At 36.0% G+C, this 23,197-nt stretch overlaps 1 protein-coding gene across 1 annotated transcript in view; it reads right to left on the bottom strand.

Annotated features, from left to right (window-relative positions):
• TNS3 (tensin 3) overlaps positions 1–23,197 on the bottom strand; it is a 425,395-nt gene that overhangs the window by 178,023 nt on the left and 224,175 nt on the right. Inside the window, 6 exon segments of the mRNA XM_020977772.2 lie at positions 6,640–6,723; positions 9,276–9,340; positions 15,621–15,743; positions 16,531–16,581; positions 20,188–20,359; positions 21,160–21,212. Of these exon segments, the coding sequence (XP_020833431.1) occupies positions 6,640–6,723; positions 9,276–9,340; positions 15,621–15,743; positions 16,531–16,581; positions 20,188–20,359; positions 21,160–21,212 (548 nt within the window).

Below are 23,197 nucleotides of genomic sequence, written 5' to 3'. Positions count from 1 at the left end.
ATGCCCAAAGATATTTTACATATATGTGTGTGTGTCTGTGTCTGTGTGTGCACGCGCGTGAGCGCATATATCTGCTCCTACCCTGGAAGTAGCTTGGTGGTACAGCAGAAAGAGCAATGGACCTGGAGTCAGGAAGACCAGAGTTCAAAGGCAGACTGAAATACTTTCTAGCAGTGTGACCCTAGATTAATCACTTAATTATTATGTGACTTAGTTTCTTTATTTATAAAATGAATATAGCAATAACACTTTTCATCAAAGATTACAGTTAAGAATAAAATAAGATTTATAAAATATTCTGCAAACCTTAAAGTACTATATACATATTTAAATGTTACATATTGTTATTACTAAATAATTTCTGTTTTATTATTATTTACAGTCTTATCTTTGGACTGATACATTATTAGTAGACTAAGAATAATCAACATGTGTCAAGGATCAATTATTTTGTTGAGGTAGGGAAGGCGCCCTACAGAAACACACATCAAGACCCAACTCTTAATGTAATAGATTTAGGAAGCCATATGAGGCTCAGAAAAGTCAAAGGAAAGTCCACAGTTGAACAGCTAGTAATGGAAGTAATATAATTACATTATTATATATTATATTAAGTATATTACATATAATAATATATTAATCATAAGATAGAATATAATGTTAAATGTTAGGGTTTCAAAAATCTTGTGGCTTATTTACACAAGCACCAGCTAGCTATGAATGCTGATAATTTCTATGATATTTTGCCAGTTTCTGTAACCAGAAGCATTCCTGCCTGTCATATTGCAACTTGAAAGACAGCAAGAATAATTATTATACATTTGAAGAGAAACATAAGAATAGAAAATCACCTAAATTATATAAGGAATTAACGTACTACTTAATTTCCTTAAAACAGTTTTTTCAATTAAAAACAAAATCCTAGTAAGAAATACGCATTTTAAGAAAATAAATGCCCACACTGGCTTTGCCCAAGAATATATGTCTCATTCTGCATATTTCGTCCATTCTCTCTTGGTCAGGAGGTGGGCAGCATTTTTCATTTTAAGTTCTCTGTTAACATTGTTGGTCTACACTAAAAGCAATCTAAGTGATTCTGTGTTTAAGTCAGAGAATTTTAGAGTTCAGAGGGACCATAGGAATGTTATCATCTAATGTTTCCCTGTGAGGAAACTCTGCCTTCAGTACCCTGGACAGGTGGTCAGCCACATTTCTTTTTTAATATCTCAAATAAACTAGATTATGGGGCCATTCATCCATTCTTAGATAGCACTAGCTAAAGTCCTTTCAGGAAAGTGCCTTTATTTTATTATCTTTCTGATACTATACCGAATTGCATTTTTATTATATCAGTGACAGTCAATTTGCTTTTCACTTTACAGTAACTTTCTAGCACCAACTACATGTGAAATAACTCATTTTCCTAGTCTAAAATTATACACAGACCTACTTCTTCAGGCAAGAATCAGACTAGTGGGAATAAAGAATGAGCTTTTGCATTTAGAAAAATGGAAACTTATCATAGCACTATTTAGCTCTGTTTTCCCTAAAGAAGGAGAGGGATGGTTAAGGACAATGTTTTCTTAAGAAGCTTTGAAGGAGCTGTAATACCTCTGGGCAAATCATATAACTTCTCCAGGCCTTTTTCTTCATCATTGAAATAAGTGAGTTCATCTATATGATTTTTAAGGTCACTTTCACCTCCCAAAATCAGTCTTAATTCTAAAAGCACTGGCTGAACTAGAAACAGCTAACCATATTTCTTTCAACAATGAAAAGTCCTTAGGGATCATTAATCCCTAAAGTCAGATCTCTCATACTCAGAGTATAAAAAGAGGTCTTTATTTCACCACAAGGGTAGGGGAAAATCTGCTTTGATTTTAGGGACAGTATCAGGAAAGAGCCCACTAGTGTAGTGGTAGAATGTGTGATTTTTTTTTGACAATGGAACTTTATGAAGGGAGCTTCTTCTACCACCCAGATTGCGTTGAGTAAGAAGGTAGAGATAACAGGGAATGGAAAAGAGGTAAGGGTTTCTAATTTTTAGACTTTTTCGTAAAAAACCCAAATTCATTTTCTCATAGAATCTAAGTTATAAAGAATTCATATTTTCTCAGGCCAGCTCACAAATGCAGCTAGGTAGTGTAGTAGATAAAGCTGGACTTGAAGTCAAGAAGATATGAGTTCAAATCCTGCCTCAGACACTTGCTAGCTGGGTGACCCTGGGCAAATCACTTAAATGCCCTCAGCCTCAGTTATCCCATTAGTGAAATGGGATAGTAATAGTACCAATCACACAGGGTTGCTGTGAGAATCAAAACAGATAATATAGGTATAATACCTTGATAACCTTAAAAACTTATTATTGCTATTGCTACTGCTTATTTAAAATGTTAAGAAATATCTGAAGTACAAATGAAATTTGGAATACAGCCCATTGTCAGAGGCAGAATTTTTAAAAAAGAATTCAATTCAACAAGAAGCTCTCTTTGTGTGCTAGGGATATTGCTAGCCACTTGGCATATGGTAGGGGGGAAACATTCAATGTCTTCAAAGAGCTTTGGTAAACCTTTTGGTCACGCGTTATTTGCAAAAGTTTATTTTCTAGTGATTAATCTTATAAACCAATTGTTTGATCAGACCCAGTTTTTTAAGGGACTTTGGAGGGGGGGGTCAATATTTTAATTTTAAATAGTGGATGCAGGGCTAATTTTCATTGCTGTTATCTCTAAAGGTAAACTTGGATTGTTATTTTTTCATATCTCTCACACCACTGGCAATTCAGCCCACCTGGGTCTACTTCTATGACAGCAAGAATTTAATGCTATTCAATGCAACAAATAATTATTTATTGCCTACTTATTACATATAAGGTACTGGGCATTGTAAATGGAAGGACACAAAGAACAAGATCCTCCCAACAAGGCACTTCTTTCTACTGGGAGGATATACTTTTACAAATATTTAAATACAAGATAATTTGAAGAGAGAGACGTATGTCAAAGATCAGGAAAGGCTTCGTGAAAACAGTTCCACCTACACTAAGAGACAAAGATAAAGATTCTAAAAGGCTGAGGTGAGGAAGAAGGAGTTTGAAAAACACTAAGTGGGCTGACTAGATATGTGGCAGGCCTGACGGATAATGATATTATATGTCACGAAAGACAGGTTAGATTATATTCTTGAGGGATTTAAATGCAACAATTTTATCTGAGCAGAAATGAAGAATCAAAAAAGATTTTTGGATAGAGTAGTAAAATGGTTAAGTTCTCTGTATTAGGAAGATTACTTTTGCAACAGAATGAAGTAAGGCTTTGAGAAGGAGGAGACAGAGTGGGGATATCAGAAAGAAGGCACAGAGATCCCTACATAGGTAGTAGCCATCTGAGTGGACACAAGGGAGAAAACAGGTAATGTTATGGAGGCCGAATCAATACCATCTGGCAAATCATTTCAGAGTCTAGGAAGACTATTCAGGAGAAGGGCTTGGTCAATGGTCAAAAGAAATAATAGGATGTATGATTTTGGGAGTTACGCTAGGTTTTACTATTTGATTGTGGGCTATAGATTCTTCTTTCGGTCTCTCTTATACTGATGATAATGATAAAAAGATATACAGAGATATATTTATATACTTCCCATATTATTACATATAGATTATATCTATACATCTTATCTATTTATATCTATCTCTATGATCTATTTTTCTTTTATCATCATCCATCTATAGCCATCTATCTATCCATCTATTCATCTATCTCTGATATCTTTAGCCATCTTCTTCTATATCTGTCCATATATCTTGTTATCATTAGCATTAGTCATAAGGAAGATCATATAAAAACACACATCTACATAACTACATAACTAAATATCTCATTATTAACATATATCCATATAGAATTATAGATTATATTGATATAGACATTAATATAGTTATCTTGTTATCACTGCACTAATCATAAGAGAAACGAAAAAGAAGAATCTACAGATAAGAAAAGTACAGTGAAAACTAGCATAACTCCTAAAATAATTGTGTGTGTGTATGTGTGTTGTGTGTGTTTGTTGAGGAGAATGAAAATGTAGAGTACAATTAAGAAGCAACCTTTCCATTTTCAATTTCCTCAGTTAAAAAAAAATGAGTCACAGAATTCCTCCAGACATGCTATCATTGGAAACTGCCATGCCAATGCTACATTAGTACCCAAAAAACTTGCATGAAAAGATGGCCTTGGAATCCCCAGTGACTAACTCAGTGCTTGGAAAACAATAGGCGATTAATAAATGTTTGTTGACTGATTGACAACTACTTCTCCTGTTTCCGCCTAGTAAAGCAACAGAATATGTTAACAGAGAGAGGCCAGAATGGCGAAGTAGATAGAGAACCAGCCTTGAAGTCAGGAAGAGCTGGGTTCAAATCCCAAGTCAGATATGTACTGGCAACATGACTCTAGGAAAGGTACTTTACTTCTCAATACTCTACGCAAATCTCTAAGACTATAAGTTTATATAACAGGTGGTGACCCACATTGTGTTCAAGGAATATCCTCACCTTGGAGTTCCCTATACCAAAAAAATTGGTCTGGTCCCTATCCATATCCTAACTAGCAGGAAACTCACTGAATTAGGAAGCTTCATACTCTTTCCCTCTTCTTTGCATATGAAGAAAGACAACTTGTGGATGAGGCAATACAAAAGCCTAGATGTTAAGTGGATTTCCCTAGGTCCTCCAGTTAGTGGCAGAGACAGAAACCAAGTATCCAGATTCTCAGTGTGGTCCCCTTTCCACTATACTACATCATCTCCTAATGTTGAGCTCTATAAGAAGATGAATACAAAATCTACCTAAGTTATTTTCCAGTCTGCTGAAGGTAAATTGTGAACAAAAAGGAAAATTAATTTTTTTCTTTCTTATCAAAGTAGAGAAGACTCGAGGGTATGTGTATGACAGAAGTATATCAGCTATGAAAATAGCTGTTGGTCAAAATAACAGCAAATATCACCAGGTGGCGTGGGTCACAGTCATGGTGTTTGAACAAGCTGGTTCTCATGGTGATATACTGTTTATGGAAAGGGGGGGGCACGATGCTAAAAAGAGAAAGAAAGAGAGAGAGAGAGAGAGAGAGAGAGAGAGAGAGAGAGAAACATCCATTGCAAAAGAGCTTTGTTGGAAAACACGTCATTCAAAAGGGGCCATTATTGACTTGGCTCCCATGGTGCCTGACTCTGGATCTGATAGGTGCCCTTTACAGGTGTATGAAATTTAATAAAGGACTGTTTCCAGTCAATATGCTTAATGAATAATGAACTGGCAAGACTAAATATTTATTAATATTTAAAGTCTCCAAGGACTCTCTTGTTATTTTAAATATCAACAACAGCTGTGTAAGCTACAGGATAAGCACATCGAGGTCCTCAGCCAGAACCTCAAAGCTAATTAATGTACTCTGCTTATTTAAAGATTGATTTACTTAAATGATTACTTAGAGCAAGATTTAAGCCCCTGAATATTGGCACAGATGATCCACTAGCTGAGGCCTTCTATTTGCTAGGAATCAATTTCCAGGAATTCAACTACTAAAGGACACTTTCTAGTAGCTTACTTATTTTTTGGAAATGAAATGCCAAGTAATTTAACTTCCAATTGATTTTTCTAGGTATGCTTTTTTTTTTATTCACTTACTTATTTGATAATCAAGAATTAATTGTGTACAATGCGCATCAAAAAAAAATTGAAGCAGGACTCTACCATCATGCAAGTTAAGTTCTATGGCCCCTTTTCACCACCACAGAGATGGGGTCACATAGTGCTACAAAGATATGTGGCACTAATCCCAAAGGAACCATGGAAATGAAGAGTGTCTTATTCCCATATGATAATCATGGCATATACAGCGTCACCTGTCGATTCCTTCATGCCCCACATGGCTTCATCAATACTGGAATAAATGTCCAACGGGCTTCAAAAGGCCAAAAAGATTAGGGTTCAAGTTCTACCTAGTATATTCTGACTGTGTGATCCTGGGCAAGTCATAGGCACCCTGTGTGTTCAGAAATTGTCTAAGAGTATAATTTGCAGAGAATGTGACAGTTGTGCTGGTGGAAGGAGTGACCTCACCTGGGAATTCCCTATTAACAGCGAAATCACAGGTCCAGTCCCTGTCTTTAACGCTATATCTCAAAATGTGATTGCCGAGAAGGAGAAACCCCATCTCCTTTCTGTAATGGTACATTACTTCATCTAAACCAAATGGCCCTGCAATGTGTCCAAACACTTGTACCACAAAGATGGAGGCTTTGGAATAGCTTAAATAAGGGATTCAAAGAACAGGAATATCACTTGAGAACTTAAAAGAGAAAGAAATCTCTTACATCTTGTGATGGGAAAATCAGTATGGGGTGTGTGTGTGTGTGTGTGTGTGTGTGTGTGTGTGTGTGTGTGTGTGTATGCATATATATATACATGCACATACATATATGTGTGTGTTTGAATAAATTTTAAAAATATTATGTATAGTATGCATATACATATATGTATGTGTATATATATGCTATATAATGCATAATAGAAAGATTTTAAAATATTAAGGAAAACTATTTGCATTGATAATTATCCTAATAATAAAAAAAGTCACATACCTTTTTTGGGATGGCTGCATTAAAGCTGAAACTTTATCATCAAAAAATTTCTTCATTGCGAATCTGTCGAGAGCTTGGTCAGCACTATAGGTGTAGCAGAAAACATGTCATCAGAATTGTATTTTTCCACAAATTGAAGGCATTACTGCTGTTCTGAATCAAATACAAACCCCACTGGACCATGTGCAGAGAAGCTTTGCTCCCTCCTACTTGCCCACCCCCACCAAAGATGTAGTATAAAAACTTCACTGCTCAGGATGCTCTTATACCAAAGGAACGTGTATAATTTGGGATGTAAAGGGAGTTCCTGGGGATTACTAAAAATCTGAATTGATAATCACACATCCCTTTCTGTTATTTGTTTAACTAAGAGATTACCATTTAGCTACATTATGGAGGAGACGAATATAAAATCAAACTAAGACAAATGACGCTTGTTTTCAAGTTACCACCAAATAGCAAATCCATAGAAGCACATTTTCTTGGACCCAAGTTCACTGCTAATGAGTAGGATGTGAAGCAAGTTCACAAATTTTGTTACTGAGATGCTAGAATAGACTCCTCCAGCATTGCTGGTGGGGGGAAAGGAGCTGTCTCAGCATCTGTTTAACAAAAAGTCACCAAAAAAAAAATAGTCCTAGGAACTGGTAGAGGACTGAGAAAAAAACTTATAAAACGAAGCCTGAATAATCTGATAATTATTTTTTTGCACTATCAATACCTGCCAGCCTAGAAGTACAAAAGTTTAGATACTGAGCCCTCACGCAGGTATGCCTCATTATAAGACACAAATTGATCTGGATAGAAGGTAGGAATTTCCAGAAGTCAGCTTCCAGCCCTCACCTGATTCTGTTCCCCCCTACTATAATGTGTCATTCTAAGAGAAAGTGAAAAAAACTAGCAGAAGATTTTGGGAAGTTATAAGACTCAATTAAAAAATGTCAAAAGAGCTGTACAATTGAAGATGGACAGTTGAACACTTCCAAAAATGGTGATTTTCTACACAGGAGTGTTCCCTTTACTGGTGCTAATGGAACTCAAAGGTTGTTGTAGAATCATACTCAGAGACTGGTATAAAAATTCCTGATACTTCCTTCACTGATTTAAAATTGTAAGTTTTAAAAATATAGGCATTTGGCCAAAGGAAACAGACAAAGCTCATGAGCATTCCTATAGGTGTGAGAATTACCCAGACTATATGGAGCTCAAGTACCACACAAAACTATATTTTGTCACAGCCTGGCAGGAATATTGAGGGTGGTCTATCTCTCCAAATTCCTCCACGTAAAATCTGCTCTTTGACAAACATATTTGTATTAAATGACTGACTCAAGGTGACCAGGAATATTAACAGGCCCGGCCCATACACAAATGTTTATTCTCACCAATAAGTGGGGTGCTCATTTTCACTTGGCTATACCAGTCAGGAAATTTAGGAAATGTAGGGATTAGTTTTTCTCCAAGGCAGGAAAAAAATTGTTTCTAGAAAAAACACTTTGAAAGTCAAATTTCACTTCTTAATGGAAAAAGGGAAATAGTTATCACCACTATATGAATGGTCTTATAGTTCTTCTTTTGGATACAAAGTAAAGGCTGTATGAGCAGAGAAGATGATTAAAAGGCTCCTGGTTTATTACAGATGTATGTTAAATAACAAAAAGGATATTTGTGAAAAATTAAAACTGACAAAAGTAATTTAGACTGATTTTGTTTTGTCATTAGAAGTGAGAAATTCATAAATACTTTATAAATACATCATTTATATCTGGTCTTTTGCACCACAACCATATCTCTACCACTCCCTAACTCCCTACTTGGAGCCCCCCAGAACATATGACAATCTTTAGCTGAGCCATACCCTTTCTCCAATTCTCAAATATTGCTTTTTGGGGTCATCATCATCTCTTAAGTAAAAGCAGATAGAGATAATGACACACCATAGTTGTGTAGGACACAACTCTTTTAGCTTTCAGCTCCATCCTAAAGCATGAGTCAGTAATTGGTGAGTGTGTGTATACATACATGTACATACATGTGCATACGCACACCATCCTATTACTTTTCCAAATATGTGTGCCATACCCTGGATCTACAACACCAGAAAAGGAGATTTCAAAAACAAATCAAGACTTGGTTGGTAAGACTGATTTCTTCTAGCAACGCACGGGAGTTGGTCTCGTTGCTTTTTTTTTACGCAATCGTCATTCTAAAACATGAACAGAGGCTCTTAAATCATTTCCAGCACCTCTATGAAACTGGTAAATTTCCACATTTTTAAAGTGTTAAAATAGAGAACTCATTTTCACAAATATGTGATTCAGAAACAGTACCACACTCTGTACTTGAAATGGAAGAGAATGCTATGGCTGAAATCAATTGTCAGCTTTATCCATTTTCTGATAGTAGAATCATGGAAAGTAAGAAGTACAGAAGACCTCAGGGATCCCCAAGTCCAACCCCATTATTTTACAAATGAAGATACTAAGACCTAGGGAGCCACAAACATTTACCCAACACCACAATGTCAGTTAATAGCAAGCCTGAAGCTAGAAGCCAGGACTGTTGATACCCAGTTCTCCCTCCAGAAGATTACATTATAAACAGAAAAAATATCTTTTATTTTATTTTCCCCTTACCTGGCAGAAACGTTGGTGAAATGCATGTACGATGATATGACAACTCCTATCCGTCCTTTTCCACCCTGAGGGAATGAATTAATATATCTTTATCTTGAAATGAGAAGTAGAGCTGACTGTAAACTAGAGAGTGCCCTATACATTCCACAAATTAAAAGGTAGATCATGCTTAAGAGATGAAATCAAAGTTGGATCTTTGGGAATTACTAATCACTTGGGGTTGCTGCTCTGATATTCTACGTCTGTACAGGGAGAAGAAAATCAGCCTCTAATTCTATACTATTACACTGGTAACAGAGGCTTTTTAAACCAATGAAAGAAATCCAGAGCAGCTGTTAATTGAGGGCATTTGGAGAGGCTGAGCAACAAAGTCCAATATGCTGCTAATTAAAATAATATCAATTTATAGCTCAAGAAAACTGACAGCAATCTACTCAGTTTCATGTCCAGAGGTAATGCACCCCTTACTGGTCAGAATGAGAACTATGCACAGGGCACAAACTTGGTAGAGTTAAAACCATCTCACCTTAGGGACAGGCTCCAAAGTATCTGCAGACCAATGTGATGATGACCCCAAGAACACCTTTGGGCACTCTGACTCACTCTACAACTCTCTGTCCCTAGATATAACTACAGGCCTTATTTTCATTGATTTTTCTACTCCTGTTTCTTTACAATATTCTAACATAGTTAATATGTATTTGAGTAAATGTCTTACCAACCCCTCTATAATGTAAGCTCCTAGAGGGGAGGGAAAATGGGTTATTCATCCTTGTACCTCCAGCCAGTTACAATGCCACCATACTAGTACTACTCTGTCCCATTCCCATGGTACTTCAAGGTCTGCCAAGATCTCATTGATGCCAAATAATTTACTGAAGAAAAGCATGTGTATAAAAACATCATATGCCTAACCTCATACTGAAATTCAGAAAAAAATGTGCAAGTGATATTTTACCATATATAGTCACCCCTAACTGTGAAGCCAAAACTATGCTTTGCTGCTTACCAATGAATGAATGAATGAATGAATGAATGAATGAATGAATGAAGGCTTACTGGAAAACAGAGTTCAATTTGGAGGGTTGCTTTTGGAATTATTCTTAGTAATGTGCTTCTTTGCGTTCAGCTTTAATCACTAAATGTTCACCTAAATCTCAACTCAAATAGGACTGAACAGGATAAGGTTCATTTCCTTGAAAGAAAATGCAAGTCATAATTTTCCCAAAAACTGAAATAATAAATATGATTCAAAAAAGCAAAAAACAATAACAAAAAGAAATTTTTAAAAGGAAAAATGTGAGCTCCCTTTTGTTTCCTTGCAGTTCATATATAAGTGGTATACCCACTTACTATAATAAAGAGATTCACAACCATTTTCTCAATTTGATCTTCCCCATGACCCTTTGAGGTAAGCAGGGAAGGCATTATTCATTTTCATTTTTACAAGGTAGAAAGTTAAGATTCAGAAAGATTTACATAACTTGCCTGAGCTCACAGAGCTAGCCATATTTTTGAATTGGTGAAATCTGATCTGAAACACTAGAAACTAGTATATATATAGACAATATTCTTATGATAAATTATTTTACAATTTCTCAAAGCTCACCTCAATATAAATGACTAAGAAATAAGTGCTTCATGGGGACTAGGTTCTCTAAGTGAAAACTTATAATTACATTGAGTGAAAACTTATAATTATAGTGAGTGAAAACATATACGTGTATGTATTTCTTCTCAATCAATAACACAGATAAAAAGCTGGAGGGTAGGGAAAAGAGGGAAAAATATCCATCATTTACACTAAATTAAGAAAGAATTATCAGGTAGTAGTAAAAATCTGTCCATTTCTTAGCATATCCAAGCCAAGACAAGCTTAACTATCTTAACAATTTCTGGCATGATGTCTGTGAGATAGTCACTCTGGAAAGCACAGAATTTTGCCAGGTATCAGCAATTTTATCCAACAGTTATGATTTATGACAAGCCTCAGTTAAAGCCAATGCCAGTAATTTTGAATTAAAGGTGAACAAATCTTTCATGGTTTGTTTTCTAAATGTTTCCAAAACTTATTAAATAGTTTACATGACACCAGTACAAATGAGTGATAAATCATTTTTATGAGTTTTAACATGTTTCCTATTAATTCACCCAACAAGTTTTGTCTAGAGGTAAAAGGAACAGTTGTTCAGGGCAAGCAAGTGTTTTAAAGGCACCAGACAGTAAATCCATCAGCTATTATACCGATTTATTCTTTTTAAGTAATATTCAGGCTAATTTATTTCACATACAGCTGAGGTAAGAAAGTGAAAAGGAATGAACAATCTTAAGAATGCAATTTGAAAATGCATAATAGATTTAAATAGTTATTTTTAAAAAGGAACAGAAAAGGAGGGAAAGCTCCAAACCTAAAACTGATGAGGATAAGCCCAATGATCATTATGCCATTTATTTTTTTTAAATTAGAAAAACCTATTTATTTCTTTTTTTGCTTGTAAGAATATGTAAATTTCTGAAAGAAAATCTGCCTGAATGCACGTGTGGTGTTGTTGGTGTTGTTGTTTTAGGCAACTGGGGTTAAGTGACTTGCCCAGGGTCACACAGCTGAATGCATGTGGTTTTGAAGGAGCATGCATATGCTCTTGTTTATTGATCGACTGATTAACTGATTTGCAAGAGGACCAAAGAGAAGAGAGTCAATGGAAACAGATGTGGGAGAAGCAAAAGAAACAGTCCAATTTTTTTTCCTCCATATTTTATAACAGATGGGTAGGATTTATGTAACATGTGAAGGTCTGCAAAACATTTTAGAAATAGCTCATTTTATCCTCACAACAAACTCAGGAAGTAAATACTGTTATTATCCCCATTCTACCAGGGAGGCAGGCAACAGTTAAGTGACTTGCCTTGAGTAAGGGTCAGAGGCTGGAATTAAACTAAGGACCTCTTGAATCCAGGTCCAGAACTCGATCCACTGAGCCACATAGTGGCCCTTAATATAACTGTCCCATAATATAACTGATGAGTGGTATCAAATAGAAATGAGAGTGCTAGCAGCTATTAAACCAAACCTAAGCATTCCTCCCGAGTGCTGGATATTGCCTTAGAGAACCACACACTGACATTATCTATGTTCTACGGTATTTTTATTCATTTTGTTAAAAATTTTCCAATTACATCTGGTTTGGCAGCACTGGGCTGTCCTACATTACCTGTAATAGATAATGGAATCAACAATAAATAATAGTATGTTAAAAATGCTGATAAAACTTAATTCAGTTTCATTTGAGAAGTTACAAAATTGGCTCATTAATTTCAATAGGTCTCAAAATCTTTGTGGTAAAGTCTCTAAAAATCTGCACTCACATGGGTATTGAACAATCCACATGTCCTCTCAGAGTCTCACTGTCCCACTATTATACTTAGGATTTCATGACCTCCTAAAAGTTGAGAAGTAATACTCTTACGTGGGGTTAGTTGAGTGAGGGGGGGGGGGGACAGGGAAAGCATGGCAAACACTGGGAAAACTTGCAAATGACAGTTACTTGGGTTAGTCATTCCTTTTAAATGCAAATTCCCCTAGGGAGTTTTAAGTCTACAGATAAAATACTCTTTTATATGAAATACTTGAATCCATAAATTGTTACCACTTAACTAAGATGTCACACTGACTTTCTCAGAGGATTTACACAGAAAATTAAAGAATGTGTAAAAGGAGGCCAAAGTGAGAACATGAAGACATTGTGCACTTGAAAGATGAAAAAAGGAGCAGAAGAGATAGGAGAGGGGATGAGGGGAAATAAGAGAGGATATTTTAAGTAGGAGTATAAAATTATCTACTTTCCAATGGCCTATGATAGTAGAAAATGCATGCAGGGCACTGATTTTTTTTTTCTCATCTTGAATTTTCATTAACAAGTTCCTTTAGGCAACTGAACAATAATCCCATTGGACCTCTAAAGGCTGTCCCATCCTGTGCCTGCTCTTTTAGCAGAGCATCTAGTAATAGATAATGAATAATAACAGCAACTCACCTTTATGTGAAGAAATGAATACATAAGAATGTAAATCCCTTGAAAGAGTCACATTGAATATTTCATCTAACACATAATCTATATTATATTGCACATAATCTATATTTAGTCAAGATGGCTGAACTGAATATAATTCTCTAGAATATTGGTTCACTTTACTAAAGACTACACTTTTACTGCAGAATTACTAAGCACTGTACCTACAATCACACACAAATAAAGATGCAATAAACCTACTTAAGTATGATATAAATGTCCTTCTAATATGAAAGCAAAATTTGAAGGGAGAGATTCTGAACAATTCAATTGAGGCAATGAACATATTACTAGTTATCAACAGGTACCTTCTATTTTTTTAAAGTTTCCTTAAAACAACTTTTTAAAATTATTAAACTACCTGGCTAGACAAACCTACCTTGGATACACGCAATTACTCACTCACACATACACGACCCACATTGTTGTAACATGTTTGGCCCTCAAATTCATAAGGCAGTATTAGAGGGTTGCTTTGTTTGATTAAACAAACAGATCATCATCACAAGGCTTCGTAAACCTTCGTGTCACCTATAAAGCTCATTTGGAAAGCACAGCCCAATTATTATTGTTAAATTTAGACCTGGAAGAGACCTTAGCAAACCTTAAGTCCAGCAATTTTCAAACTATGGTTCACAGATGTCAGGGGGTCCTCAAGATCCTTTCAGAGGGTCATGATGGCAAAACCATCTTCCAAATCATACTAAGATATCATTTGCCTGTTAAGATACTCCTCCGTTGATCACTGTACACAGTAATGGCAATATTGTAATAATTACCAACTGTGAATGACACAGCTACTCTGATCAATACAATGATTCAAGACAATTCCAAAGGACTCATGAAAAATGCTATCCCCCTCTATAGAGAGAACTGATGAACTATGAGTGCAAATTGAAATACAGTTTTCTCACTTTATTTTTCTTGGGATTTTCTGGTGCTATGGCTAATATGGAAATACATTTTGCATGATTTCACATGCATAAATGATATCATAGCTGGAGAAGGAAATGGCAAATGACTCCAGTGTCTTTGCCAAGAAAACCCCAAGTGGGGTCACAAAGAGTCTGACATGACTGAAATGACCTAACAACAAAAAATAATTGATATTTTATTGCTTGCCTTCTCAGTGAGTTGGGGAGGGGGAAAGATAGGGAGAGAATTTGGGACTCAAATCTTTTTTTAAAAAAAAGTGCTAAAAATAAACCAAAAAAAGACATGATTTTTAAAAAATATATAAGCTTAAAAAGAAAAACTACTCCTTTCTTTTCTACTTATCTGTATGACACTGGACTTTCTTCATATGCTTCAACAAAAAAACATATCACAATGCACTGAATGCAGAAGCAGATATGCGAATCCCACTGTCTCTTACTAAACCAGACATTAAAAAGACTGCAAGATTATGTAAAACAATGCCACTCTTAGGCTCTAATAGCTTAAAACTACACTAAGACTTTTGGGACATCTTGTAACTCTTTTTTTAATGTAACAGTTTTAATTTTTAAAATAGCAGTTATCAAGAAATATAACCCACATAACTAAAAGTTCACTTGGGACCTTGATAATTTTTAAGAATATAAAAAGAAAAGTTTGAGAAGTGCTCACACAGTCCAACTCATTTTGCAGATGAAGAAAAAAAGGTTACAAAAAGGGGAAGGGACTTGAGCAAAGTCACACAGGTAAGAAATACTGGACGCAGCATTTGAACTCAAGTCCTCTTTCTCTAAAGCCTATGTTCTTTCCACTATACCATGCCTCCTCTTTTCATTTTCTTTAGCCAAGTATAAAGTGAGAACCAACATTTATATAGTGTCATAAAGTTTACAAAATATTTTATAAATATGACCTCATTTTTCCTCACAATAACCCTCCAAGGTAGGGGCTCTGATAACTCCCATTTTACAAGTGAGGAAATTGAGGCACAGAAGAGTTAAGTGACTTGCTTAGAGTTACACAACTAGTAAGTGTTTAAAGATGGACTTGAACTCAGTTCTCCCTGGCTTGAAGTCCAATGCTCCATCCACTGAGCCAGAAACCATTTCTAAAGAATGTCAAAGGAAGGAGAGTGGAAGTGTTTTGAACCTTGTTGTAAATTAATTATCACCTAGACTGCTACTTTTCTTGTCGCCCCCAAACATGGTGGGGTGGGGATGGGGGTGGTGGCGAAACATAAACCATGAGCTCCATTCATTTCTCCTTAGGATAAAACTGAATTTTTTTATTTAAAATTGAATTGAACTCAAATGAACAATGTATAATGTCTCTTGCTTACCCTGCAGTGAATGACCACTACATGCTGAGGGTCACTGTTTAGCCATGTCTCTTGAGCTTTACAGATGGTACACATCTTATCAAGGGGAGGGGCATGGAGGTCAGGCCAACCCACATCCATAATCTAGGAGAAAAAAGTTATATTTACTCGCTCATTACTGAAGCAACATTTTTGCAACATTCACTATACTCTGGATTACAGGTTCACTTCATGAATTTATTGCTAATGTGAATAAGGAGAAACATGCTTCCATTTCCAAAAGATACCAAAGTGTTCGGTAATGCCAACAAAACATCCCTTCAAAGGCCTTCTCAATATTTCTGAATGTGGTATGCCAGTTCTAAGTATGTTCTTTCAGGGCTATTAACGGTTCAGGGATATCTAGGTATGGGCACAGAGAAAGAAGAATGTAGGAATAGGAAGCATTGGCTTAGGCCACAGGGGTAGGAAATCTGTGGCCTTCTAGGTCTTTGGGTGTGGGCTTTTGACTGAGTCCGAATTTTATAGAACAAATTCTTTTATTAAGTGGATTTGTTCTGGGAAGGCTGGATTCAGTCAAAAGGCTATACTTAAGAACTTAGATGTCCCACCCCTGGCTTAGGGGTTTGCCCCAAACTCCTCTGATCAAATTGAAATCTCAGTCAGAAAAACACAATTGTCCACACACACTATACTATTTAAAAACCAAGGAATAGAATACAAATGGGAAGTGGCAAAATTATCTAATAACAAAAATATCCACAAAAGAAGAATGGAAACACAGAATCACAAAACACATTAAATTAGGAGAATTAGGCAAAGCAGCAATCACATGGGCAGGTCTGTTATACAAACACAAAACAGGTATCTTAGATCAGCATTCAAAAATTGAAGTAGTTTGAATGAAGGTTATTGGGAATAAAGCCCATACCTTTGGGTTAAGCTTCGTAAGGTCATATCTCTTTTCAGAGAGGTTTATCACCTATAAAGGGAAAAACAAACAAACAAACAAATACTAAGGTATTATAAAATCCACCACTTTCAGAAATAAGGGGAGAAACACAATTCGATTACTGATCATCTACAAGGTTTGTAAGACTTTGTACTTTTCATGTAATTAAAAGGATAGGTACAAGGACCTGTGATTTCCTTGAACTAGGGAACTTCCAGGTAAGTAAGCAATTAGGTGGTATAGTGGATGGAGCTGGACCTGGAGTCAGGAAGATCTGAGTTCAGATTCAGCCTCAGACATTTACCAATTGTGTGACACTGGGCAAGTCATTTAACCTCTGTCTGCCTCAGTTTCCTCATCTGTAAAATGGGGATAAGTACAGGGTGGTTGTGATGATCACATGAGATATTTGTAAAGCACTCGGCACAGTGTTTGGCACACAGGAGGTACTTAATAAATGTCTGCTCCTTTCCCTTCTCCGTAACTTAAACTCTTAAGGGAGTTGCCAAAACCTTCAGGTACTCATTCTCATGGTTCCAACACAAAAGTATAAATGGGGAAAATAATGATGATGACAAAAGGTATCTTGTAGGGGATAAATAGCCCTCTGGAAAATAAATGCTTACCCCTAAAAGGGAAGCAGGAAGGTATCCTGAAATGAGCACTGGATTTAGAATGAGAATGTCTTGGTTTAAATTCTATCTCCAGCAGCGGTGATTTAAAGAAATTATTTTTGTTGTACAGGAAACTCTCATATGAGCTAAGATTTTTAAGTCATACAAAAATAAAAGGAGGGCATATGGATGAATATTTGAATTCATCCTATTTGAACAGTTTCTAGAAGTGTAATACTTTGTATTAGCTGTAATGATACTTGAGGCAATAAAAGAGAAAGTTTTGTTTCTTCTTTGAAGTCAAGGAAAAGGCTATCTAGGAATAGTCAAGAACATAAAATATTGCAGCTAAATCAAAGATGAGGGCTAAGGAAACGCCCCTGGATTGGTAGATAAAGAGATCTTCAGTGATTAAGAGAGAAAACCCCCTGGTATTTTTGATGTAAGTTAGATAGCAATAAGCAGACATAGCAAGTATAGACAGCTACTTTGTGAAGTTTGGTAGTAACAGGGAAGAAGTAAGAAAAGATGGTAGTTTGAGATGGGCCCAAGCAAACCTTCTAATATACCACCGTCCTTCTAATATAGCTTCATAGTTCAATTCATTTGGTATTAAAGACTGAGCTCTGGAAGGGACCTTAGTGGTTATCTAGTACAGGCCTCACTTGTTTGTTTTTAATTTTAAAGATTAGGTAATTAAGGACTAAAGAGATGGTGACTTGACCAAGGTCAGAAGGAATAAATTAAATAATTTCTCTGATTCTAATCCTGCCCTTTCTCCACCATGTCACTTGGACCTCCAGAGCACAGTATTTTAGTACCCTTTATTCATTGCTATCTGAGGAATCATGCCATGTCTTCTTACAAATGCTAACCCCTTCATTTGCATTCATGGCAATATCCCATTTATCCTCCTTCAGGATGCTGCTCTATCACCCAATCTTACTCTCATTTTTCATTTTTACTATCCCACTTTCTTCCAATTCCTAACTCACTATTTACTACTACTATAAGGATGACTACTACTACTACTGCTGCTGCTGCTACTGTTGCTACTACTACTACTACTACTACTACTACTACTACTACTACAGCTAGTGTTCTTACAGAGCTTTAAGCATTTTACATACTCTATTTTTATATGGTTCTCACAATGACCTTGTTAAGTAGGTGTTATTATTATGATACCCATTTAAAGAGAAGGAAACTGAAATTGAGAGAATTAAGAATATTGCCCAAAGTCACACATTTCATAGGTATCCAACGTAAGATTTAAACCCAGGTACACCACATCACCTAGCTGCCCAGTGCAAGGAGGGACCAAAATGTTCAGATTTCCACCATCCTAAAAAAACCTCTTCATTCAGCTTTATCACTACCACACCAAACCCAAACTTGCTTGGGCCCATCTCAAACTACCATCTTTTCTTACTTCTTCCCTGTTACTACCAAACTTCACAAAGTAGCTGTCTATACTTGCTATGTCTGCTTATTGCTATCTAACTTACATCAAAAATACCAGGGGGTTTTCTCTCTTAATCACTGAAGATCTCTTTATCTACCAATCCAGGGGCGTTTCCTTAGCCCTCATCTTTGATTTAGCTGCAATATTTTATGTTCTTGACTATTCCTAGATAGCCTTTCCTTGACTTCAAAGAGAAACAAACTTTTCTTTTATTGCCTCAAGTATCATTACAGCTAATACAAAGTATTACACTTCTAGAAACTGTTCAAATAGGATGAATTCAAATATTCATCCATATGCCCTCCTTTTATTTTTGTATGACTTAAAAATCTTAGCTCATATGAGAGTTTCCTGTACAACAAAAATAATTTCTTTAAATCACCCCTTCTGGCATGATTTGCTATCCAATAATCAAATTTCACATTGTAGAGTCTTCCATATATTCCCTTTTGGAGCAATGGGATCATAACACCCATTTTCCAAAATTCTTGAGATACACCTCTTTTTTTTTATATCATAAGATCATAATCTCTTAGAAAGAGATTTCAGACATGGAGCAAGTGAGGCCCACAGAATTTAATTACATGTCCAAACTGACACAACTATTAAATAGCAAAGGTGGAGTTGGAGAGGTCTTCTAACTTGAAATCTAGTTATAATAAATGACAGCGTAGGTTAATGCAAAACCTAAAATATAAATTCCTAGAGGCAGAACACCAGAGAATATAAAGAAACACTTCTAAAAACTGCTAAAGGAAAAAATCCAATAATGCATTTGAATCTACTTATTATTAATTAGGGTAGTGACTGAACTGAAAGCCAATGGCAAAGAACTTTCAACAACAACTGTAAAGGAAACTCAGTGACATAGCTGCAGGATTACAAACTCATCCATCACATCCCAGATCATTTCAGTCAGTCACTAAAGTTTAATGAGTACAACAGATGGCATGAGATGTAGCAAAATGGACTGCATTATATACACCTGTTAAATAGATCAATTAAGGGACTGGTCTGATCATGAGAAATGAATGGAAAGAAAATACTCATGTCAGTACAACTGAATTTTTACACAATATGACAAAAGATTGGGTCAGAAGTGAGATATCAACCTTCCTCTTTCAAATGACAGAGTTCATCCTAGTACACTATATTCTATTACAAAAACAAAAGAATGAAAAAGCTATTTTACACCAAGAAATCCCACTGACATTTTATTTTTATATTGCTTACATTCACATTCCTACAAAATCTTTAAGTACGAAAACAAATCAGGATTCCTAGTCACTATTAAATGTATAAATTTCTTACCAGTAGAACATTGTATACAATGGCCATTAGGTTGGTTGTTTTTGCTTAACTATTCATGGCAATATCTATTTTTCTTGACACAAGGGAGAGCTCACTGTCCCCATTCTACTTACCCCTACCTCTACTCACAGGTATAATTAGAGTTACATCAAAAAATGACTTTGCTCTAAGATAAAAGGCAGCGTTGCAACTTTTCATAAGCACGTCTTGATACTATTTACCAAAGTAAATAGTGCTGACTCTTACCAGGTAATTATCTCCATGTTTGGATTTCAGCATTCGGGTTACATCTTGCAAGTTATGTAGATAAGTTTCCTCTGAGCAACTAGCTGGGAAGGAGACAGCGATGATCCGCTCAGTGATGTAGGTAAGATCGAGTTCATAGCCTTCTTCCATGATATGACCCAAGATGGCACTCCTGTGAAAGAGTGGAAGGTTCAAAAGCAGGCAGAGCAAAAGGAAATCAGACCAGGGTATAGAGGGGGGAAAGAGAAAAGATGAATGAAAATATTTTGAGCAAAACTCATACAAATTTGTAAAAGGTGACAAACTCCAAGGAATTATTTTTTAAATTTAAATATCAGCTGGTCAGCATTTTTTTTTCCAATCAAAGTCTTTACTATAGAAATTGTGAAAGAATGAATTTCAAGGGTAAAACTTTGTAGTTATCTTTGACTCATGACTCTCTTTCATTTACCAAGTCCCTCCTTCCATGAAAATATTTCTTATCTGTGCCTCTCTCTTCATTCTGACTGCTCCCCTACTAATCTGGTCACTCAGAGCCTACAGCATGACACTGTGACAGCCTCACATCAAATACAAAGACCCTGAGACCCAAAGAGTTTAGGTGATTTGCTGTAGATAGAGCCAGTAAAAAAAAGAAAGCTGGCATTTTAACCCCTATTTTCATGTTCCCGGTCTTGTGTTTCTCTCACAATATCAAACAGTCCCTAAAAACTTAATCCACATGTGTTGATCCTCTTATTTTTTGTTTCCCAAAGTCATATTATATTTAGTCAAACTGCATTCTCTTGATATTAACGTTGCAAGGTGTTCTGGATTTTTCTGATCTGGACTTCTTAAAGATAAGCAATTTGGATCTGGAAAAAGTAAGAAAAAACACACCATACACTGGCAGGAAGATATAATGATTGCTTTCCTGGAGACCTAAGGTTAACTAAAGGCACACATAAAAGAACTGCTGAAAAGAACACTTACTGAGAAAATTTATCACAGCAGAATGAAGAACTTTTTGAAAAATTGTCAGATGCCTAGGGGAAAAAAAACCAAATTGTTAATCATTTTAAAGTTTCTTTGAGGTAATAAAACCACACACATCAATACATATCACAAAGAGGTAAATAAAGCAAAATCTATGTTTTGTAATATGTGCTGCATCAAACATTCAGACCAATGTTTTTATCAATTTGAGATACATTCACAGCATCCTTTATGCCTGTGCTCCAGAAATGGATAACAAAGCTTTCTGATACAGGAAACATAATAGACTTGTCTGTTCTAATACGAGATTGGTAGGTATGTGAGTGAAAATAACCAAATATATTTAAGAAGCTTAGGTCCTATCTAGCTGTACATCAGGACATCAGAACCTACTCAATTATAGCTATCTTGCCATCTACCCTGCTGCTGCTGTTCCCCTTCTTCTTGCCAAGAATGGTGACCTTTCACATTATCTCTTCTCCTACTCCATCTTATCCTATTCCAGTTATCCTATCTCATTCCAGATCTTGGAATAATAATCTTTGCTACTGCCCTATGGCTACACATACAGCCTTTGCCTGTTTGTACAGACAATGACAGTCTTCCTTCGCAACGTGTGTTACATCAGAATGCATGTTTCTTGATGTTAGAGACTGGCTTCTGTATTTTTATCTGCAGCACAATATTTGGCATATCTCAGGTACTTAACAACTGACTACTGACTGATGTTTTCCACTCTAACCATGAGCACCTCTTCATGAGCAGGCTGGCCTCTAGGTTATGAATATTTTGGCCAAGGAGACGCTTGAGACTGATTTTTAAAATGCTACCAAATAGTAAGTAGTCATGAAAGGTAGGGAAGTAGATTTCAGAAAAATGGACTCTCAGTTAATGGAAATCACAATATCCATGAAAACCCTTTGTTGATATAAGATTTTTAGATGAGAATAATGGGGCATCTAATCAGTTCTTGGTTATGTATGGCTGTTGCTTTTCTTTTTCTTCAGCTGAGAAAATGCCACCAAAGGAAGTAAAACCATGACAGAAATTGTTATTCTGTTTTATGTGCACAAACTACTGTTTATAGCTCTTCAATTATTCCTATCAAGTCTCTAGAGCTTTTTCTGAGGGGATTATTGCTTCCAGCCTCCTCTAAAGGTAAAATAATCAAATGTGACTCCAGGGTCTTTTCTTGGTACTTCACCCCTACCCTTTCCCAGTCTGGTAAACCATTTCCTCACTCGTCAAGTGTCCAATGTTCATTTCCCCATCGACGTACTCTCTAGTTACTTATACTTGCACTTCTGTGCTACAAGGCCTGTAACTGTGTTGTGCACATTACTCCCACTCCCACAAGTCATCAGGACAGCAAATGCTCTTTCTGAATTACTATGCCCAAAAAAACCAAATTACCTAGTGGCAAATGTCCATTAGAAGACTCACCACTTAGCTTCACCAGAAAGTTGACACCTGCCTGCATCTGTAATTTCTGAAGGAACTACCAAAACTTGTGGTCTTCCAACCTAGCCTTCAAGAATTCTGGGTTATCATCAAAGCCTCCAACTACTTACGAAGGTAGTTATACCTAGTATAAATGTTATGGTGTTGCACCTCAGAGAGAAACTTGCATATACTAAGTCATATCTTTAATTCTGAATAAACCTGTGCCACAGTTCAATGGATATAGAGTTAACAAGGATCTCTTTCCCGAATCTCATAACTCAAGCTGCTACCATCTCCTATGCTACAATGTAATAAGCCCAAAGTATCTACAGGCAGAAAGAAGAGTCTACTTTTCTGGAAAAATAATAGGAAAAAAATAATGCTCTCAGAGCTAATGCATCATTTCATCTATCATTTATTAGTAGTCATTTGCCACCCTCAAAAAGGTGGGAAGTATAATGAATAAATGGCACAGAGCTTACTCTCATGCATGTCAGTGAAGGGTTTAAGATATATAAGGATGTCATATAAAAAGGGATTTTTACTTTATCCCTCCTAGGTACTGGTCCCTATGTAGTTTGAATAAGATAAG

Source organism: Phascolarctos cinereus, unplaced genomic scaffold (assembly GCF_003287225.1).
Source record: "Phascolarctos cinereus isolate Bilbo 61053 unplaced genomic scaffold, phaCin_HiC Scaffold_4;HRSCAF=312, whole genome shotgun sequence".
Lineage (NCBI taxonomy): Eukaryota > Metazoa > Chordata > Mammalia > Diprotodontia > Phascolarctidae > Phascolarctos > Phascolarctos cinereus.
This window is presented reverse-complemented; position numbering and strand designations above follow the sequence as displayed.